This window comes from Myodes glareolus, chromosome 11, assembly GCF_982192425.1.
Source record: "Myodes glareolus chromosome 11, mMyoGla1.1, whole genome shotgun sequence".
NCBI lineage: Eukaryota > Metazoa > Chordata > Mammalia > Rodentia > Cricetidae > Myodes > Myodes glareolus.
Window position 1 is genome coordinate 35,804,471 of NC_142036.1, and position 17,633 is coordinate 35,822,103.

Below are 17,633 nucleotides of genomic sequence, written 5' to 3' on the forward strand. Positions count from 1 at the left end.
TCATCAGCCTGACTACAGGACAAGGCCAGTTGAGGCACCCTCTCTATTGCTTAGGGTCTTAGGTGGGGTCATTCTTGTGGATTCCTGGGAATTTCTCTAGTCCCAGGATTTTTGCTAGCCCCATAATGTCTCTCTCAATCAAGATATGTCTTTCCTTGCTCTCATATCTGTCCTTCCTCCATCTCGATTCCTTCAAGTTCTCCTCCCCTCTTCCCTTCTCCCCTCCTGTTTCCCTTCCTTCCTCTCTTCTCCCCCCACCCCCATGCTCCCAATTTTGTCAGCAAAATATATCACTTCTTAAAACTTTTAAATTGTGTGGCTTTCCTATTCTGCTATATTACATGTCACAAACTTAGTGGATGAAAAGAACACCAGTTTATTACATGACTGATCTGCAGGTCTGAATTGGCATGGACAGAAGTCAAGACTGCTCTCCTTCTTGTCTTTTCTAGCTTCTAGAGGTTATGCCAAGCCTCCTTCATTTGCAAAGTCAGCACTGACACGTAGATACATGCTGTCTGTGGGAATTCCCAAAGCAGACACTGTTGGTATTTGATGTTTAATTGTACTTTGTAACAAGCATGCTCTACTCCTTTCCAGCATTCCCCTTTCAGGGTCTGTTTACAGCTAAATCATAGTATGTGCAGAAATCTGAGAAGTTTCTTCTAAAAGCTCAAATTTGGTTTGGCTCTAGAGTGGACCCTGTGTTAGGTCTCTAACCCTGGGCAAATGACTAACTAAGGTGCTTATTAACATATCAAAGCAGATACTGTCTGCCAGCCTCAAGAAGCATAGCCAGTACCTGTCATAGTGACATCCGGCCTGGCATAACCCACAGTCCTGGAAAAATTGCCTTCTAACCTAAGGAATTGAGATTCAAAGTCCTTACTCTGTGAACAGTTCAGAAGTAGTATCTGTAGGAATAGGCACGACTTGATGCCCTCCTTTGGTCATAAGAGACTTAACCTTGAAGGAGTGTTTACAGTCAATCACCCAGTCACCCATTTCTCTTTTACGTTTTGTTAGTCACACATCTTTTAAAGCAATTTGGACCAATTTAAGACGGTGATTTATTGTTTAGTGGACACAGCCTTACTTTCTCTTTTTGTCTTTAAGCCTAATTGTTGGTTGCACCAGAACTTTCATTCTGTAGCTTGGTTTTGTTCAACCCCAGAGCTAGGAAGTAGCAAGGTGGAATGGCGTAAACTATTATGCTTTTTCTGTACTGTTGAAGTTTGGGGAATGTTTCCCCAAAAATAAATTAGCTTAAAATGAAAGCATGAGTACCTGTGTTTATATGTCTTGCCACATAACCAAGACAGACAGTGGCCTGTAAACCATTTGTTTATTGAACTACCATGTACTGGGCTGGCTCAGCCCCACCTGTGGACTAGTATGTTGTTTTAGTGTCTCACAAGCCACAAAGGATAGACAGAGGTTTTGTGCTGCTCTTTTTAACCTGTGTTTTCTGTGCTCCAGTCTGGTGAAGAAACTTAGCTCATTGTGGCATGTTCACTGATAGACAGTTGGTGACCGTAGAAATGACTGAGTTTTAATAATGTAGCCTGCTGTCTTATGTGGAGTGTCGAAACAATGTGCTGAATGTCCTCTTCGGTTTGTTTAAAATTATAGCTGATACCTTTTATACATTTTATTAATTTTTACAAGGGATACTTAGGGTAAGTTAAAAAATAGCAACATGTCTCATTTTTATTATGTACCTGCCACTATTCTAAGTGGTTTTGTATATGTACTTGTCTCAGTACATGCTGGGGATTCATTTACATAGAAACTAAAATCTGGTAGTATTAAGGTAGTATTATATAACCATCTCAGTGATATTATCCCTCCATTTCTTATAATAGCCAACACAATGCAAATGACACATAAATAGTTGCTATGTTATCTTTTTAGGGCACATTGACAACATTAGGAAAGACCTGTAAATGTTCACTGCATACATAGCTATAAAAGAACATTGTAAAGCCATGGTTGACTTAGCACATGAATATGGAACCCAGAGAGTCAACAGTGTTAATTTAAAGTCAAACATATCTGATTATTTTTACCTTAATACCTTGACTAGTATAATGAAATAGGAAGAATATTTGCTGGCCCATGTCATTTTAAGCTGGAAAATTATTCAATGTTCGTTGAACGACAACCAGACCCTTTTCCTTATGCTTTGTTTCATAATATGTTGTGTTTGCTATATGCTGAGTATTCTAAATGGCTGCTTTCTCAACTGTTTGAGTATTTGCTTCCTGTCAGTCACATGTTGTTAACACTACCTGGACTGGAGGACCTTCAGTGTAGACACCTAGGCATTGGTGGCCTTGTCCCAGAATTTTGGGCTTCTGTGATGTTTTTCATTCCATTTGGGGAAGAATTAGACAGTGTAAAAGCATGTGTGGTTGAAGAGGAATGAGATAACATTTCAGTAAAAGTCTTTAAATGTAGAGGAGGGTAGTCTTTGTTTGTGTGAAAACCAAGGTTCATGGAACTCAGTCCTTATCTGTATAATATGAGATTAACTTAGATCGGGGGCTCTCAAATTACTGTCATTTGAAGCATACAGTCCCACCATGACACTATGGTGGTCTATCTCAAAATAGGGGGGAGGCTTAGTGGATGGTCACCAGGTACCCCTTTCAGTTTCACCTAAAGCAGCTTCCTTTCAGCCTTCTGAATCATGTGTTAGAGGTATAGACTAGATATGTGTATTTCACTTATAAATAGAGCTCTTTTCTTTAGAGAAAATGAGAATTTTGGCTTACATTATTTCTGTTCTCTCTCCTACTCTCTTTCTTTCTTTTTTCTTTTGTTTTTTCTTTTGTTTTTGTTTTTGAGACAGGGTTTCCTGTGTGTCCCTGGCTGTCCTGAACTCCTTCTGTAGACCAGGCTGGTCTCAAACTCATAGTGATCCTCCTGCCTCTGCCTCCCAAGTGCTGGGATTAAAGGTGTGCGTCACCACCGCCTAGCTTCTTCTATTCTTAAAATGCCAATAATTACAATATCTGGATATTCAAGGAAGAAAGAAGATAAAATCACCATTGTTTCATGTATACAGCTAATGTCTCAATTATCAGGAGTACACCACACCTATAAGAGATTAAATCTATTATTTGTCGGCCCTTGTGGGATGCTATGTGCTTTTTGATTTTATTGGTTTTATTACATCGTGATTACTGTCCACAAACAAAGATACATGACTAAATTTGAAAATCAAACTTTTGAGACTTTGTATTATCCACTGTTCTTAGTAAAGGACAAGACAAACAAGTACATGTAGTAGGGCCTCTTCATGACTGACTACATACCGCACCTCACAGAGAAAGCTTCTGTCTAAACTCCAATATTCTTCTGCCCAAAGTGTTATCACAAATGCCGTTGTATCTTAAGTGTCTTCCTGCCCAGTATCACCTGCCCTATGTTAGGGAGGGAATGAAATGTTTTACACTAATAGATTAAAGGGAAAAAATTATATCTAAGTTGAACTTCAGCTTTTTTAAGAAGAATTAAGTTACCAACTAGGTGTCTTGGTCATGCTGCTTTATGAAGCCAGGAAAAAGGTAAATAAGATAAGACAGTGTCTAATTTCATTAAATAGCCAGTGACAAAGGAAGTGGTACAAAAACATCTTACCAAAACTGATGCCATGATGTGTAACCTAACAGAACATGAAGTGGAACCAAATGAAGCTAGAGTCTTCAGTTCCCATCTATGCTTTCCTGCTTTTTTCTAGGAGAGATTTCTCCTCCAAACACTATGTATCAGAATGAGTTAGCATCAGCTAATTTAAAAGCTGGTGCCAGTCCAAAAAAAGCACTCAGGCTGCCCCCCTTTTTCCCTAAATCCTTTTTGTTAAGGACTGTCGATAGACACTGTTCAGTCACAGCCGCTTCTCTGGCAGGTGGTTGTCATCAGATAATAAAGGAGACCGTGAGCTTAAGATTTCTTGTTAGGATGAGGGGCCAGTCCTAGACACACGAGTGGGAGAACACTGTGTTCCTCCCACCCTGTCTTACTGTGTTCTTCTAGCTCCCTTCTGTTGGCATTAGAGTATTGCTTCTCAGCCATGAGCAGGAGCTAGGTTTCTCCAGCACAGGCTCATAATCCCAGTTTTCATTCCCTTCAAAGGTTATCTGAACAATGCAATTTGGAAGTTTTAAGTTAACTTTCAAAGGAAGAGCAGCAGTTGTTAGAAAGATGGGGAAGTCTTGACTGTTGATATCAGAAGGTTCCTAAAGCAAGTCAGAGGAACGTAAATGCGTGCACTTTTCAAATATTATGTAACAGGGGGCTGGAGAGGTGGCTCAGAGGTTAAGAGCACTGACTGCTCTTCCAGAGATCCTGAGTTCAATTCCTGGCAACCACATGGTGGCTACAACCATCGGTATTAGAATTTGATGCCCTCTTCTGGCCTGCAGGTGTACATGCAGAGCACATAAAAATATATAAATAAAATTTAAAAAATAGAATCAATTTTTTAAAAAAAATTATATAACCAAGCCAGGCTGTGGTTATACCCACTTTTATCCCAGCACTCTGGTGGTAGACAGGCGTATTGCTTTGAGTTTTAAGCTAGCCTAATCTACAGAGGAAACCTTGTCTCACGTGTGTGTGTGTGTGTGTGTGTGTGTGTGCACATATATACACACACATATATTTAGCTATTATATATATATGTATATATATTTTAATTTTTCTTTCTAGACATACACACACATACAAACACACAAACAGGCTTTTTCTTTTTGATCACCAATCAGCTCCCAAATCATGACACAGACACTTAATAATTTTGAATGTTTGGCCTAGCTTAGACTCATTTTTGATTAGTTCTTTTAACTTAAAATAACATGTTTCTCTTTATTTCTCCTTTGCCTTGGGACTTACTACCTTTCTTCCTTCTGTATATGTTACTTTCACTGCTTTTCTTGTCTGGTTGACTGGCAGCTGCCTAGTTTCTGGCCCTGGGCATCTCTCTCATTCTCTCCTCCTTCTGTTGTTCTTCCTGTTTCGAGCCTAGAGTCCTCCTCCTATTTATTCTCTCTCCCTGCCAGCTTTGCCTATCCCTCCCCCCCCCCCTTATTTTGCTTAGCTATTGGCTATTCACCTCCTTATTCGACCAATCAGGTGTCTTAGGCAGGCAAGAGGAAACAAATGCATCACATCTTTTCACAATTAAATAAATACAGTACAAACAAAAGTAACACATCTTTAAATCATTATCAAAGACAGCAGAAACAAGTCTAACACATCTTCATGTAGTTAAGTAATATTCTGTAGCATGAACATCTTTGCCTAGTTAAAATAATATTCCGAGAGAGAGAGAGAGAGAGAGAAGAATATAATTAAGTACTGAGTGGTGCAAGTGAGTGTGTGCTATGCTAGATAGGTTATAAGTTATGAGAACAAGGCTCTCAGCTTGGCTTTAACACTACATAGGTTAGTTATGATTTTATATATTCACTGTGAGATTAAAGATGGCCTTCTGTATTTATTGTGAAAACAACAAAATTATTCATTATAGCAAGGTGCACTATTCACACTCGGTGGGGACAGTATCATGTTCCTTCACGTCTTTGGCCATCTTCTTCTGTATTTTCCTAGATTCATTCCTATTTTTTATATGCCTTTTTGCTAAGAAACCTGTAATGCCAATGAAAACTCTCTCCCAAAATGTGCTCTAAAGCAGTGCTATGCTGCTTTACCATTTATTCGCTTTATTGTGGGAGGCTGTGGCAGTAGAGCATCATTGCTTCTCAGATATGACCAGGAGCTAGGCTTCTGCAAAACAGGTTCCTGGTCCCATTCTCAAATCCATGATTCTCTAGTTGGACCAACTCAACTGGGCAGTTTGTGTACTCTCTGTTGGGCATCAGTTTTAGTCATCCGTAGTCACCTTAAGATCAGCTGGGCAGCTCTGCTTCTGGGCATTTCCTGGCTGCCTGTTGGAGCAGCCTTCGGGATGACAGGAGTAGGAAGCATCCTGGGACATGAGTCTCATGTCATTAGCAGATTGTGTGGGGCTGGTTCACATGGTAATGCCAGTTCCATGTGAAAAATTACAAATCTGTAAAAACCCGTGAGAGAGGTTTTATGTGAAATTGGGTCAAACGGCTAGTCTAGAGTCAGAAAGTAGCTCCCTGTGCAATGGTAGAGGGGCTGGATAGCTGAGGACACTGGCCAATCCAGTTTGTTTCCATACATTGTTGCTAAGAAACGGAAATGTCAATGAAAATCTGCTTCCAAATTTACCCCCAAGCAGGACTTTTCTGCCTTATGTTTATTCACTTTTCAATTGGGGAGGCTTTTGGAGTCAAACTCGGTTCCTTTAGAGAATACAGAGCAGAAACGTCCTGTGAGTCTCCAGTGCAGCACTGCATCTTATGGGGACGGCCTTCCACCTCTGCAGCCTTCTTAGTGCCATCTCAAAGGGGCATTGCCATCCATTCTCACCTACCTGCTCCACAGTTCTGGGCCACAGCTGTGGGGTGTGACCTACACCAGGCTCACTTTTACTCCTTCCCGCTGCATCAAGTTTCGCACTTGCTAAAATGTTTGTGTCTGCCTTTCTGATATGTTTGTCGGGTCTCTTCCAGTATGCAGCACAGCCTCTAGTAAGGTAAACCAGGCGCAGTGTAAGTGCCAATGCCACTTCTAATGTGCACTGGTAAAGGTGATTCTTGACAGTTCCATCCAAGCTCTGACTCATCCCAACCTTCCTTAGGTTTGTGAAATCTGCTAAGATTGTAGCACAGTGTGGTGTAGCTGGAGGCAGAAATTTTGCTTGCCAAACGTATTTTCCTTTATAGCAAGTGCATAAATCAATGCACCGGGAGCTATGACTGTCTTCGTGCAGTGAGGTGCATTGCTCTCTTCAGCTGATTGCTTTCCCTTCTCCCATTCGGTTCTTGGAGACTGTGCCAAGCTCTTGGTCAGATAGACCTGTAATACCTCCCACTCTCAGTATAAAATGATAATTAATAATGCTGTGACTTTATAGTTGACATGGTGTTCTGCTTCCATTCATAGCACTCGCCATTTCAGGGTGTTGTGATTTCGTTATAAAAATTGACCTGGGGGATGGGACTTGGCTTGAGAACTTAAGAGAAAGTAGCTTGTACCTTAATTTTTTTTTAAAGTAATTTTGGGTTACTTGTCAGTTACGTAATGATTGGATCAAATGATTCAGATATCAGTAAGTTATTTTGGTGTCTAATTGAGCTGTTATGAGTCTTTCATCTGGCTTTGGGTTGACAGGGTTAAGAGTTAAGAGTACTTGCACAGTTGGAAGCAGAGGGCATAGACACTGTTTCTTGTACCTTGACAAGCCTTTGGTTTAAGAAGTAACCCATTTTTACATTGCATTTTCATGGGTGTTTATATTCTTATTGTAGGTCTGTTGGAAGAAACTCACAAAAAAGATGAAGAAATGGAAACTCTACAGGTAAATTCAATTCTCAGATAGGACAAGTATCATTGTGATAAAAACATTTGTTTTTCTCATCTGCTATCTCTTCTTATTACCATATTCAGACTGTTCCAGCACATGAGGTGACAAGTACCATATAGGAATATTAAAGTTGAAGTCTGAATTTGCTTCCCTTAGTTGTCTTTGAGAATGCTTACCATCAAAAAAGGCAAGCAGCTCAACCCCTAGGCTACTCTTGAAAAACTGGTATGCCTTGATGTGATATAATTGGTACCTTGGCATTCAGAGATGAACACAACATGCTCCCTGAAAGCAGAGCTGGCTAATGAGAATGCATTTTTATATTTTCAATTAAAAGTCAAACTAATTCTTCCTCAGTGGACATCATATACCAGTGATGAACTAGGAACACTACCACATCCATGGAAGGCAGGGTTTGCCTTGAATAGACTCCCACCTTGCCATGGGTGCATGCACATTTCTCAGACTGGAAAATTATGTTTGAAAGGTTTTGTTAGACTTCTAATGAAGAGTTCCATGGTCTAAGCAATTGCTGTTCCATCAGCATCTAAAAGAACTCCCTCCCTGCTTTCCCACAGGGCTGACTTACAAATGGGTAATCCACCTGTCTGTCTTCATTAGAGCAGATATAATCACCCTACTCACCTGACAGAAGGAGTTCGCTTAATGTCATGTTGGAGATTAAGCACTGTAAATACTTGGGGCATTTAGAGATCTTTGTGGGTCTTGAGCAGTAAAGCCAGACTGGAGGATAAATTAATGAGCTAGAGCGAGTGCTTTAGGGGTGAATATGTTTGCTTTTGGTAAATGAAGAATGGGTCAGGTTAACCACAGCAAGCAAGGGAAATGGTTTTTGGTTGGATTTTCTTCATTTGATGATGTTTCCATTAGCAGAAAACTGTATATGCTCGGTATAGAAAATGCTTGGTATAGTTCTGGACATGTAGTAAGTGTGACATTTGTTAGCTATGGATAGCTTTGTATAGATTAAGGGTTTTAAAAAATATCTTTGTCTATTAAATTGAGGTGTAAAAACTGAACAAACACGAAGCAAGGAAGAATATTCAGTATTTCCACTCCACTCACTCTGAAGTTAGTACCAGTGGTGCTTATTGCTATTATAGAAAGCACTGTGTTACAGTCACCACTTACCGCAGAATAGCATGTGTAAGCTTATCTATTAGATATACCTAGCCTTTTAAAATGGTAGCACAGGTCATTTATGCCTCTCCTAATATGAATGTTGTAGTTGTCTCCTTAAATGTAGTATCCTATGTTGCTCCTCAAATGTTTATTGATTATTGGTACTATTTTTACCAAAATGTCCACCACTGCAAAATGACAAACCAGCCAACTCTCCATGGGCACTTACAGATAAACATTGTACACCATGATATTCTGCAACAGGAGAGAAAAACATTGCCACCACTTTTCCTGGTGCTAATATCTGATACTACGTATTTCAGTAGAGGGAGATGACACCTCAAAATGAGAACAGTTCATAGGCACATTGCAGAGAAGACTTATTTAACTGGCAAAGAATAGAGGAAAAGCCCATGGAGCTGGTAATATATCCCTAAATTTCTGTGCTCCAGAAATTCATAGGTGAGAATCCAGAAAGGGCCACTTAAGTATGTAAGCTGAGTTCTTAACCCAGTACTTCTGTGGTAAGAAATGCTTTCCAAAGAACATTGACAGCAAAGAGTAGAAGTCAGGAGCTTGGGTTTTAATGCTTGGGTGTGCCCCTGAATATTTGGGTAATCTTGGGCAACTCCCTAAAGTGTTTAATTTAGTTTAGACCAGCCCAAAATAGTAACTTATTATCATCTTAAAAGGGTGTGTATACTTATGGGAAACAGTCTGTCTACATTTAATACTTTCCTAAGTATTGGTGAGTGTTCTCTGTCCTTAAACCTAATCAGTTTCTATACTGACTCACCGAGCAAATATTAACTGAACAAAAATATTGTACATGTCACTAGGGTACTAGGTAGTTAGATAAGGTAGTTAGGTACACGTGTCTGTACTGCAGATATATTCCTACCTTTAGTATCAGAAGTCATGGATCACCATTAAATGGATGCTCACAATGAAATATTGGAAAATGCTCTTAGAGGAAATGTATTGGTGTCGACATGTAGTAAGGATGCTAGTCCTTGTTTGTTGTCAGTAGGGCCGATGAACAGATGGAAAGCAGGTTGACCTGCCATGGGATGATGATCGGAGTGGGCTTCCCAAAGCCAGTGTGTAAGTGAATAATGTGAGTTATCTAGGCAAGCTTGGGAAGCTGGGAAAAGTTTAGGTGCTGGGGAAGCTGTGGTAGAAGAGCACACTCCCAGCTTTATGGAGCTGTTTGTAGTTCTTTGTGAAGGAGAGTCATGCATGACAGAGGAGAGGCAGACAGGAGTGCAGAGTAAACACAGGCCCAGTGACTTTGTACATATTTGGACTTTACATTTGATGTATGTAAAACCCGTGGAGGGTTTAAAGCATAGAAACAGTGTGATGGAATTTGTATCGTGAATGTATCTGATTGTAAAGTTGGAAATAACTGGGGGCAGGTTAAGACTGAATGCGAAGAGGGCACTCAAGCTAGCAGTTGTGAGTCTCTTGCCAAGGGACGGTGGTGCCTTACATTAGGTGACAGCAGCCAGTATGAGGAGGGGTAGGGACTTCTTATTGTATGTTGTGATTGAGAAAGGAGGGAGAGAGGAGGAAAGGAAAGAGAAGGAAGGAAATAAGGAAATGGAAGTAGAAAAATAAAAAATGGGTTAATCTTTAGGAAGTAAAAATATATTAAGCAAAGCTCTTGGCTTGCATGATGACACCCCTTCATGATGGTTATATTCATTAATAAGTGTCAGAGCCTGGTTGTTTTAGTTACTGATATGTTGAAATGTCCAGGGTAGGGCGTGTTTATGTGATGATCCCGGGCCTACAACTCAGAGGGGTTTGAAGTGGGCATGAAGAGTTGGATGTCACTGACACTGCTGTCCACAGCAGCTGGGTGATCTAACAGTCACAGAAATATGGCGAATGAGAAAAAATGAAAGCCTAGGCTGGATCACAGGGAATACCAATATTTACATCACAGATAAAGACAAAAACCTATTAAGTTGTCAAAGACGTAAAGTAGAAAACTTCAAAAGAACACAGTATCATGCAGCTTACTGTCTGTGTTTTTTTCATATCAAGGGGAAGTAGATAAGAGAACTGAATAAATATTTGTTGTATCTATGATTCTTTTTAGCTCTGTGAACGAAAATTTACTCCCCTTTAATCCTGTTATGCCTGTTGTATAACTCTCCTGCATTTCATTTTCTAAGTATGTAATGGTGAGCACGGGCCTGGCCATAGTGTGTTCCTGGTAAGTTTCTACAGCCTGAGCAGATGAGCAGCCCCCACTCACCTCCTCAAGGCCCACCCACTGGAAAATTACCCTCACCCTGTCATTGTTCATTTAAAAACTTTAACGAGGACACTCAGTTTCTTCCCTCACTCCTCTTCCATCTGCTTCTTGCTTTCTCTCTTCCCTCCTTACCCTGTCTGCCGTCCCCTCCTCCTATTCTGCCCTTCTTCTCCTTTAGCTGCACTCAGTGCGTCCTTGGAAGTGTATGAAGAGACACCAGACAAGGATAAAATGGCAGGAGGAGAATACTACCTGTCAGTCTTCCAAAGAATCACAAACGGTGGAGATAATGGGTGACAGCCAGATGTTTCCAATGTAGTTTGTAATTACCAAAAATTTGTCACTGGCGCTTCATATTGCCTGGCTTCCTTTTGTGACATTCATTTGCAGTTACATGCGTGTTGTTCTTCCTAAAGCCAAGTATGGTGTGTGGTGCAATATCACAGTCCTATTACATGTGGTGTTGAGATACATAGAAGGAAACGGAGCTCATCCTCAATCTCAATACTGGTAGAAACCCAAATGTAATCATTTTTCATTAATTTATTGAAATGTGTGCCCTGGCTTGGCATCTTGCTGGTGATGGCTGGTTTTGTTTTATTTACTCAGGTATCAACCTATATGACTCATTTCTCAATGACTTATATTTTTTCCTTTATGTTGCTATACAAACCCCACAATACAAAAGTACACTTGATTAAGAAAGCACCACAGGGCTCTCAGAAAAATGCTGTGGAATGCATGTAGAAGCTGGCTGCCTTGGTGGTATACCCCAGTATTGGGAGGCAGGCAGGCGGATCCTTGTCTGCCCAGCGTGCTAGCCTTCTTGGTGAATTCAGACAAGTAAGAGATTCTGCATCAATAAATAAATAATAAATAATAAGTAAAATGTGAGCAGCTTCTGAGGAAATGCACTTGATGTTGTCCTCTGGCCTCCATGTGCACACATGTGAGCCTGCACACACATTGGAAACACACTCACACAAGTAGCAGCTCAGAGTGCTAGCAAGGAGCCACAAGCAGAGAACCCAACAACTCTTAGGCCCCTCCTCATTTGCTCATTTACAGTCATCTTTCTTTCCATTTTATTTGAAATGGGTTAAAGTTTAGATGAAGTGAGTTTCCTTTTTATTTTCCCTCATGTTTTGGGGTGGCATTACATATCTTCTGAATTAGGAGTGCAGGGAGTTCTAACTTCTGCACTCCAGGCAGAAGGGGACCTTGTTGCCCGGCAGGTCCTCACTGAGTTTGAATTCTACATGTTCAGTGTGTTCTTGTACCTGATGCATGGCAGATGTGGTGCCTTGATCTGAGATACAGCATCAAAGTACCCAAATGAAGTTCTTGTCCAAGTGGAATCCCTCGTACACTGCCCCCCTATCTCCTCCCCTTTCTCTTCTTTCTCCCTCTTTCCTCCTCTCTTCTATTCCTCCAGCTCTCTTTTCTTTGCTGTCATTTGTCTTCCATGAACAGTCTTGTAATTGAAATTTGTATTAGGAGAGAGCATGCTGAAGGAAGTAAGGTATTTGGCTATTTATGAAATCAAAGAAGAATCAAAAAACAGGCATAAAGGATAGGGTTGATTGTGGATCTGGATAAGAGCGCCAGTTCCACCATTTTGGAAGAGTGTGGGAGCCTTAGTAGAGGTATCTGTAAATGTTGCCACAAGTGTTTGGGGGCACATTATTGAAAGTTTCACTGGAAATGAAAGCTAATCTTTTCTTTTAAATAGAGTTTTGTTTGTTTGTTTATTAAGTAAATCATTAGAAGGTCTTTTTTCTGAGCTATGCCCTGAAGAATATTACTGACATTCTACTTTTCAGATGATCCATAGTAATATTTAATTTCTGTATTTGTTGGCTTTAACAGTTTTGAATCTTCTGTTTGAATCATTTGATGATAATGATGATTGCTTTTGCAAGCATTTTAGAGTTGGAGGAGTAGGTAATAACATTTGGTTTTGTCACCTCTGTAGTACTTAGGCAAATTATTTACAATGAATAGGAAAAAGAAGATAATATTTTCTGAATCCATTACTTTATGCTAGCTACTTAGGAGCAGCCTGTAGCAGCACCGAGTATAAAGAGAAAAAAAATAGAATAAGGAATGAATTTCTAGGTTTTTATTTTTTTTTTTAAACAAGCCTGACAAATACTTATCTAGAGCAGGGTTCTCAACCTTCCTAATGCTGCAACACTTTAATACAGTTTCTCATGTTGTGGTGACTCCCAGTATAAATTATTTCATTGCTGTTTCAGAACTGTAATTTTGCTGCTATTATTAATTGCAATGTAAATATCTGTATTTTCTGATGGTCTTAGGTGAACCTCCCCCCAGTGTGAAAGGGTTGTTTGACCCCAAAAGGTTTGTGACCCACAGGTTGAGAATCACTGATCTAGGAGGTTTTATAATAGAGGATATCAATATAGAGTTAGCAGGTACATTGCTGAAGATAACTGAACAAGAAAAGGCAGCATAAATGTTACTGACACATGGAAATAAATGCCCTAGCAAAAGCTGATATGATAGTACATCAATATTTCAGTGGACTTAGGAGATTGCCTGTCCCACTCCTCAACAGCCAAGGGAGAAACTGAACTGGTAACAGGTCGCTTTGGTCATTTCCAGGCTTCTACTGTGCCTGTAGAATACTTAAAGCTTGTGCTTTCTCTCAGTCCACAAATGAAGAAGTTGAGACATCTACTAAGAGGCCTTCAAAATGCCTTTCAAAAGGAGGTAGTGCAGAAGTAGATTCTGTTCTCTCCACAGACAACCTAGAGCTAGTCACACCCCAGAAATACTCATTTTCTTGGGAGATGTGAAGGGGATTTTGAGAATTCTCAGCTTGAAAAATTGACAAACTGGGTTTAAGTGTTTAAGGTTTTTTAAATCCAAAAACCCGTGTGGTAGGGATTCCTGATCCTAGGAGTCCTCTTGAGAGTGAGAGTGGAGCTTCCATTCACCTAGAAACCAGAAAGTATCACATCACACACATATTACACATTGCCTTCCCAGGATGCATCCTGTCAACTCAGGAAATGACTGTTCATCTGTTCAGGGACATTGGGGGTGGAGGGGTGGTCCTAAGCAATGGCATCAGCAAAAATAAGCATGAATGGTTATGGGCGTGGAGTGCCCGGCCTTCCTTTGCCACTTTGAAGGCAAGACAATTAATAGCTCATTAAAGTGACTATTTCCTCAAGAGGTGAAGAGACTTACCAAGGCTCACATTCGGCATGAGGTCTCAGCAGAGACGAACATCAGCAGCCTGTCTTGGGGTGAAGCAGGGTCTCAGCTCATTAGATCTGCACACTGCAATTTACTACATCAAGAGGCCTCCAGAGAGCAGGGAAACGAGCTCAGTAAAGTGGATTCCACCTGATATTTTAGTGGTCATTAAATTTTATCACCCTATTTTATCTGAAACTTGCAACTTAATTTTAATTCCAATTTATGACAGAATAAAACTTGAAAATAGAATACCCCAAGAGAAGTCTTCTATCATCTAATATATTGATGTTGATTGACCAGGCTGTTTTCTTTTGAGAATAAAAGTAATGTAAAAGCGTGCTGGTCTTTGTTTATTTACCAGTATGAAAAGCACACATCCTCAGGACTCAGCAGTTTTGAGTCTAGTCAATAAGAAAGCCTCCTAAAAGAAAGAAAAACTATTTGGAAACATTTGCAAAGTGTGAGACAAAGAATAGTCTTTAAAAAGCTCCAATTTTACTCTGGAGCCAAGTTTACTAGAATACTTTCAGTGGTGTCCTTTTCGGACTTTATAAATTGCTCTCTCACGAGGCAGGATGGGCTTATGGGACTTCATGCCCCTCATCCCTGGCAGCTGACTTCACAGAGGTCACCCACATTCCTCAGTGGCTCACTCAGGACTGGCTCTGGGCTCCAGAGCCACAGGGCTTGATGTAAATAGCAGCTTGTGTGTTCTGAAAAGGGAGAAATCTTCTCAGCTCCTTGTGGTGTTTCATGGTGTTGAGTTTGTCTGGGAAAGTCTACAAGTTCAGAGCCAACAGTCTCCTTACCCCCCCCCCCCCCAGGGCATTTCCACTTCTGTCACTGGGGTTCGGTGATCATTTCAGCCTTGTGCTCCTAAAGAGTTTACTGCTTGTGCATGTCATATGACACCCTTAAACAGGCCTAACCTGTGAGAAGGCAGCCATGTTTTGTCTTCCGCTGTCTGTTAACAATGGCAGTTGTGAGGTGCAACATTTTAAATAATTACTACTGTAAATAGCCAACTTGGAAACGAATATCTAAGATCTTCCTAATAACTAATACCTTTCTGGTCAGAGCACATTTCCATCGACCAATAAGATGAATGAGTTTGTAAATGTGAAATGGACATTACTAAAAGAAACTATAATTGTCATTTCTAGGTTCTCACCCTTTTCAGTCTCTGACTGACTTTCTATAATGTGAATAAATACTTCAGACAATTTCTGGGTATGGGATATTCCACACACTCTTTAAATTGAGCAAGCATTTCTGTGGCAGTTACTAATTCCTGTCAGGATGGGGCTATATAAACCTAGGCATGGTGGCCCCCAGGTTCAAGGCCAGTCTACCAGAGTTGAGACCTGTCTCCAAAGCAGAGACAGCTCCACTAACAGCAAAGAGATTGTGTTAAGTCATCCCAGAGTGATGTTCTGTGCATCAAGTTGGGGCGGGGGGGAACACCCTGAATCGGGGGAATTCTGAATTGATAGCCACACAGCAGTTCTTTATTTGATGCACTGTGCTGTTTGTAAGTCTATACCATTCAGTCCTCACACGGTCCTCCACTGTAGATACTGCTGTCCTCGTTGATGGATGGAAACACTAAAGCTGTGTGGCCGGTGGAAGTCCACTGGCTCCTGTGAGCACAATGACCACTACGACCCCTCTGGTTAGGTTCCTGTTTCTTTCTTTTATTACTATTCTCCTTATTATTCTCTCGTTTTTTTTAAAGAAGACTGATTGATTGACAGACACAGAATATTTACTGCTTAAAACCCTGGGATTCTACTTCCTCAAAATAAAAGGCCATAGGCAATTTTGTGGAGTTTTTTTTTTTTCACATTAAAGTCGTCTGACAACACTAAGGACTTACCATTAAGGAAGTATCTTACTGATCTTCTATAACTTTAAAACTACCCAGGAGCCCTTAGACACCAAGTTTACACACATACAATGATGAGGACAATGTTAAACGGTTTGGCTTCTAACAGTCAAGCAGGATTACAACTCTTGGTTCAAGATGCTGAACAATCCAGAAACCTCAAACACTTCTAGGAAGGAGAAAGGATCATTTTTCCTTTTTCAATTCTGCACCTTTTCTCTGTGCTTATTCATCATGTTTTAAATAAACAGACTGAAGAAGTTGTTATTCAAACTCTCCCAAGGCTTCTTCAGTTTCAGTCTGAAACCAAGTTCAAAATATTCTGGCATAAATTAAAGGCACCATTCAAACATTTCCATAAATTTTAAATTGTGTAAAAAGTGGTAAAACTAAAATGAGCTGGAAAAATGACTAATAAGCATTTCCTCATCTCATAATCCATGATTGTTTTCAGATTCTGAAATTAGCTCTAATGTACCCTTGCTTTTCAGAGTCTCTGTACTATATCTCTTTCTGAATTTATTTATTTTTTCACATTTGACTCTTTTGGTGTGTCCATAAAGAACATGCAATGTCTTTAATATCATAGTGTTCATTCACGAAGGGAGGTGGAAACGCTGCCTACTTGCTATTTTCTACCTTTATTACCCATCCCGGTGGAATAGATGTCATTTTTAGGAGAGAGCCAATCTATAGAGTTGCCATGATTATGGGCAGGATTGGAGGATTTGAGCTCCCCAATAGTGAAGAGCATTCTGTAGTCTACATCTCAAAGAAGTGGGGTGCCCGCACAGTAGCAGTGTTGTGTAACTGCATGGTGTCTAGGCTAGTTAAGCTTAGGATTGCTCCTTTACCCTTTTGCTGTTTCCCCAGTGAATTTGAACCCATTTGTTAAAGTTTGCCTATTATTGGAACCAACTTAAAACACAAAGCAAAATCACATTCCCTTTTTATTATGTAGTGAAGTAAGTATAAAAAGATGTACAGATAACTGTTTTTATTTGAGCATTAAAGGTTATTGTGATGCTGTATGCATTTTGTTGCACTGTCATCTGATAGCGCTTAAAATGGGGTTCAGGAGTGCTCTTCTGGCTTAAGGAAGTTTAAGGATGAGGTCTCAGAAGCGTTTTCCAGTGGATCTCTAAACCTGCACACAAAATAGTCATGGTAACTAGGAAGTATTTAGTACTTGTTTGCTCACAAAACCTCATTGTCAGCCTATTGTGTTTCCATTGGCTTCATTTCTCAGACCGTCAAGAAGGGGATTTGGTCAACTTGTTGTTTCCCAAGAGTGGGTAGAGTAAAACTTGGGAGACTGGGACAGGGGGATTGTAAGTTTGAGGGTAGCCTAGCGTACATACCAAGATCCTGTCTCAATGAAGAGGAAAAGGAGAGAGAGACACAGAGCATGAATTAGATGAATTTGATTTGACTAGACTTGTATTACAGACTGAGCTCGATCATTTAAACATGATAGGAAATTCAGCACTAATGTTTTTAGTCTAATTTTTACTTTAAATGATAAATTAAATTACTACTAATTGTAGTAATCTGTTCTTGGGAGTCTAGGGAAATATTAAAATTAAAAACATATGTTAAAAATAGCTAATACAACTTTTGGTATCCAAACGTTGAAAAATCAGTGT

General features: G+C 40.1%; 1 protein-coding gene and 1 pseudogene across 7 annotated transcripts in view; one reads left to right on the forward strand and one right to left on the reverse strand.

Annotated features, from left to right (window-relative positions):
• LOC125409890 (mitochondrial amidoxime reducing component 2 pseudogene) overlaps positions 1–6,721 on the reverse strand; it is a 55,776-nt pseudogene extending 49,055 nt beyond the window's left edge.
• Positions 1–17,633, forward strand: part of Cep128 (centrosomal protein 128) — a 354,331-nt gene that overhangs the window by 268,816 nt on the left and 67,882 nt on the right. For all 7 annotated transcript variants that reach the window (XM_085697793.2, XM_085697795.2, XM_085697792.2 and 4 more), the window contains one exon: positions 7,407–7,456. In XM_085697793.2, the coding sequence (XP_085553919.2) occupies positions 7,407–7,456 (50 nt within the window). The remainder of the gene's footprint in view (positions 1–7,406; positions 7,457–17,633) is intronic.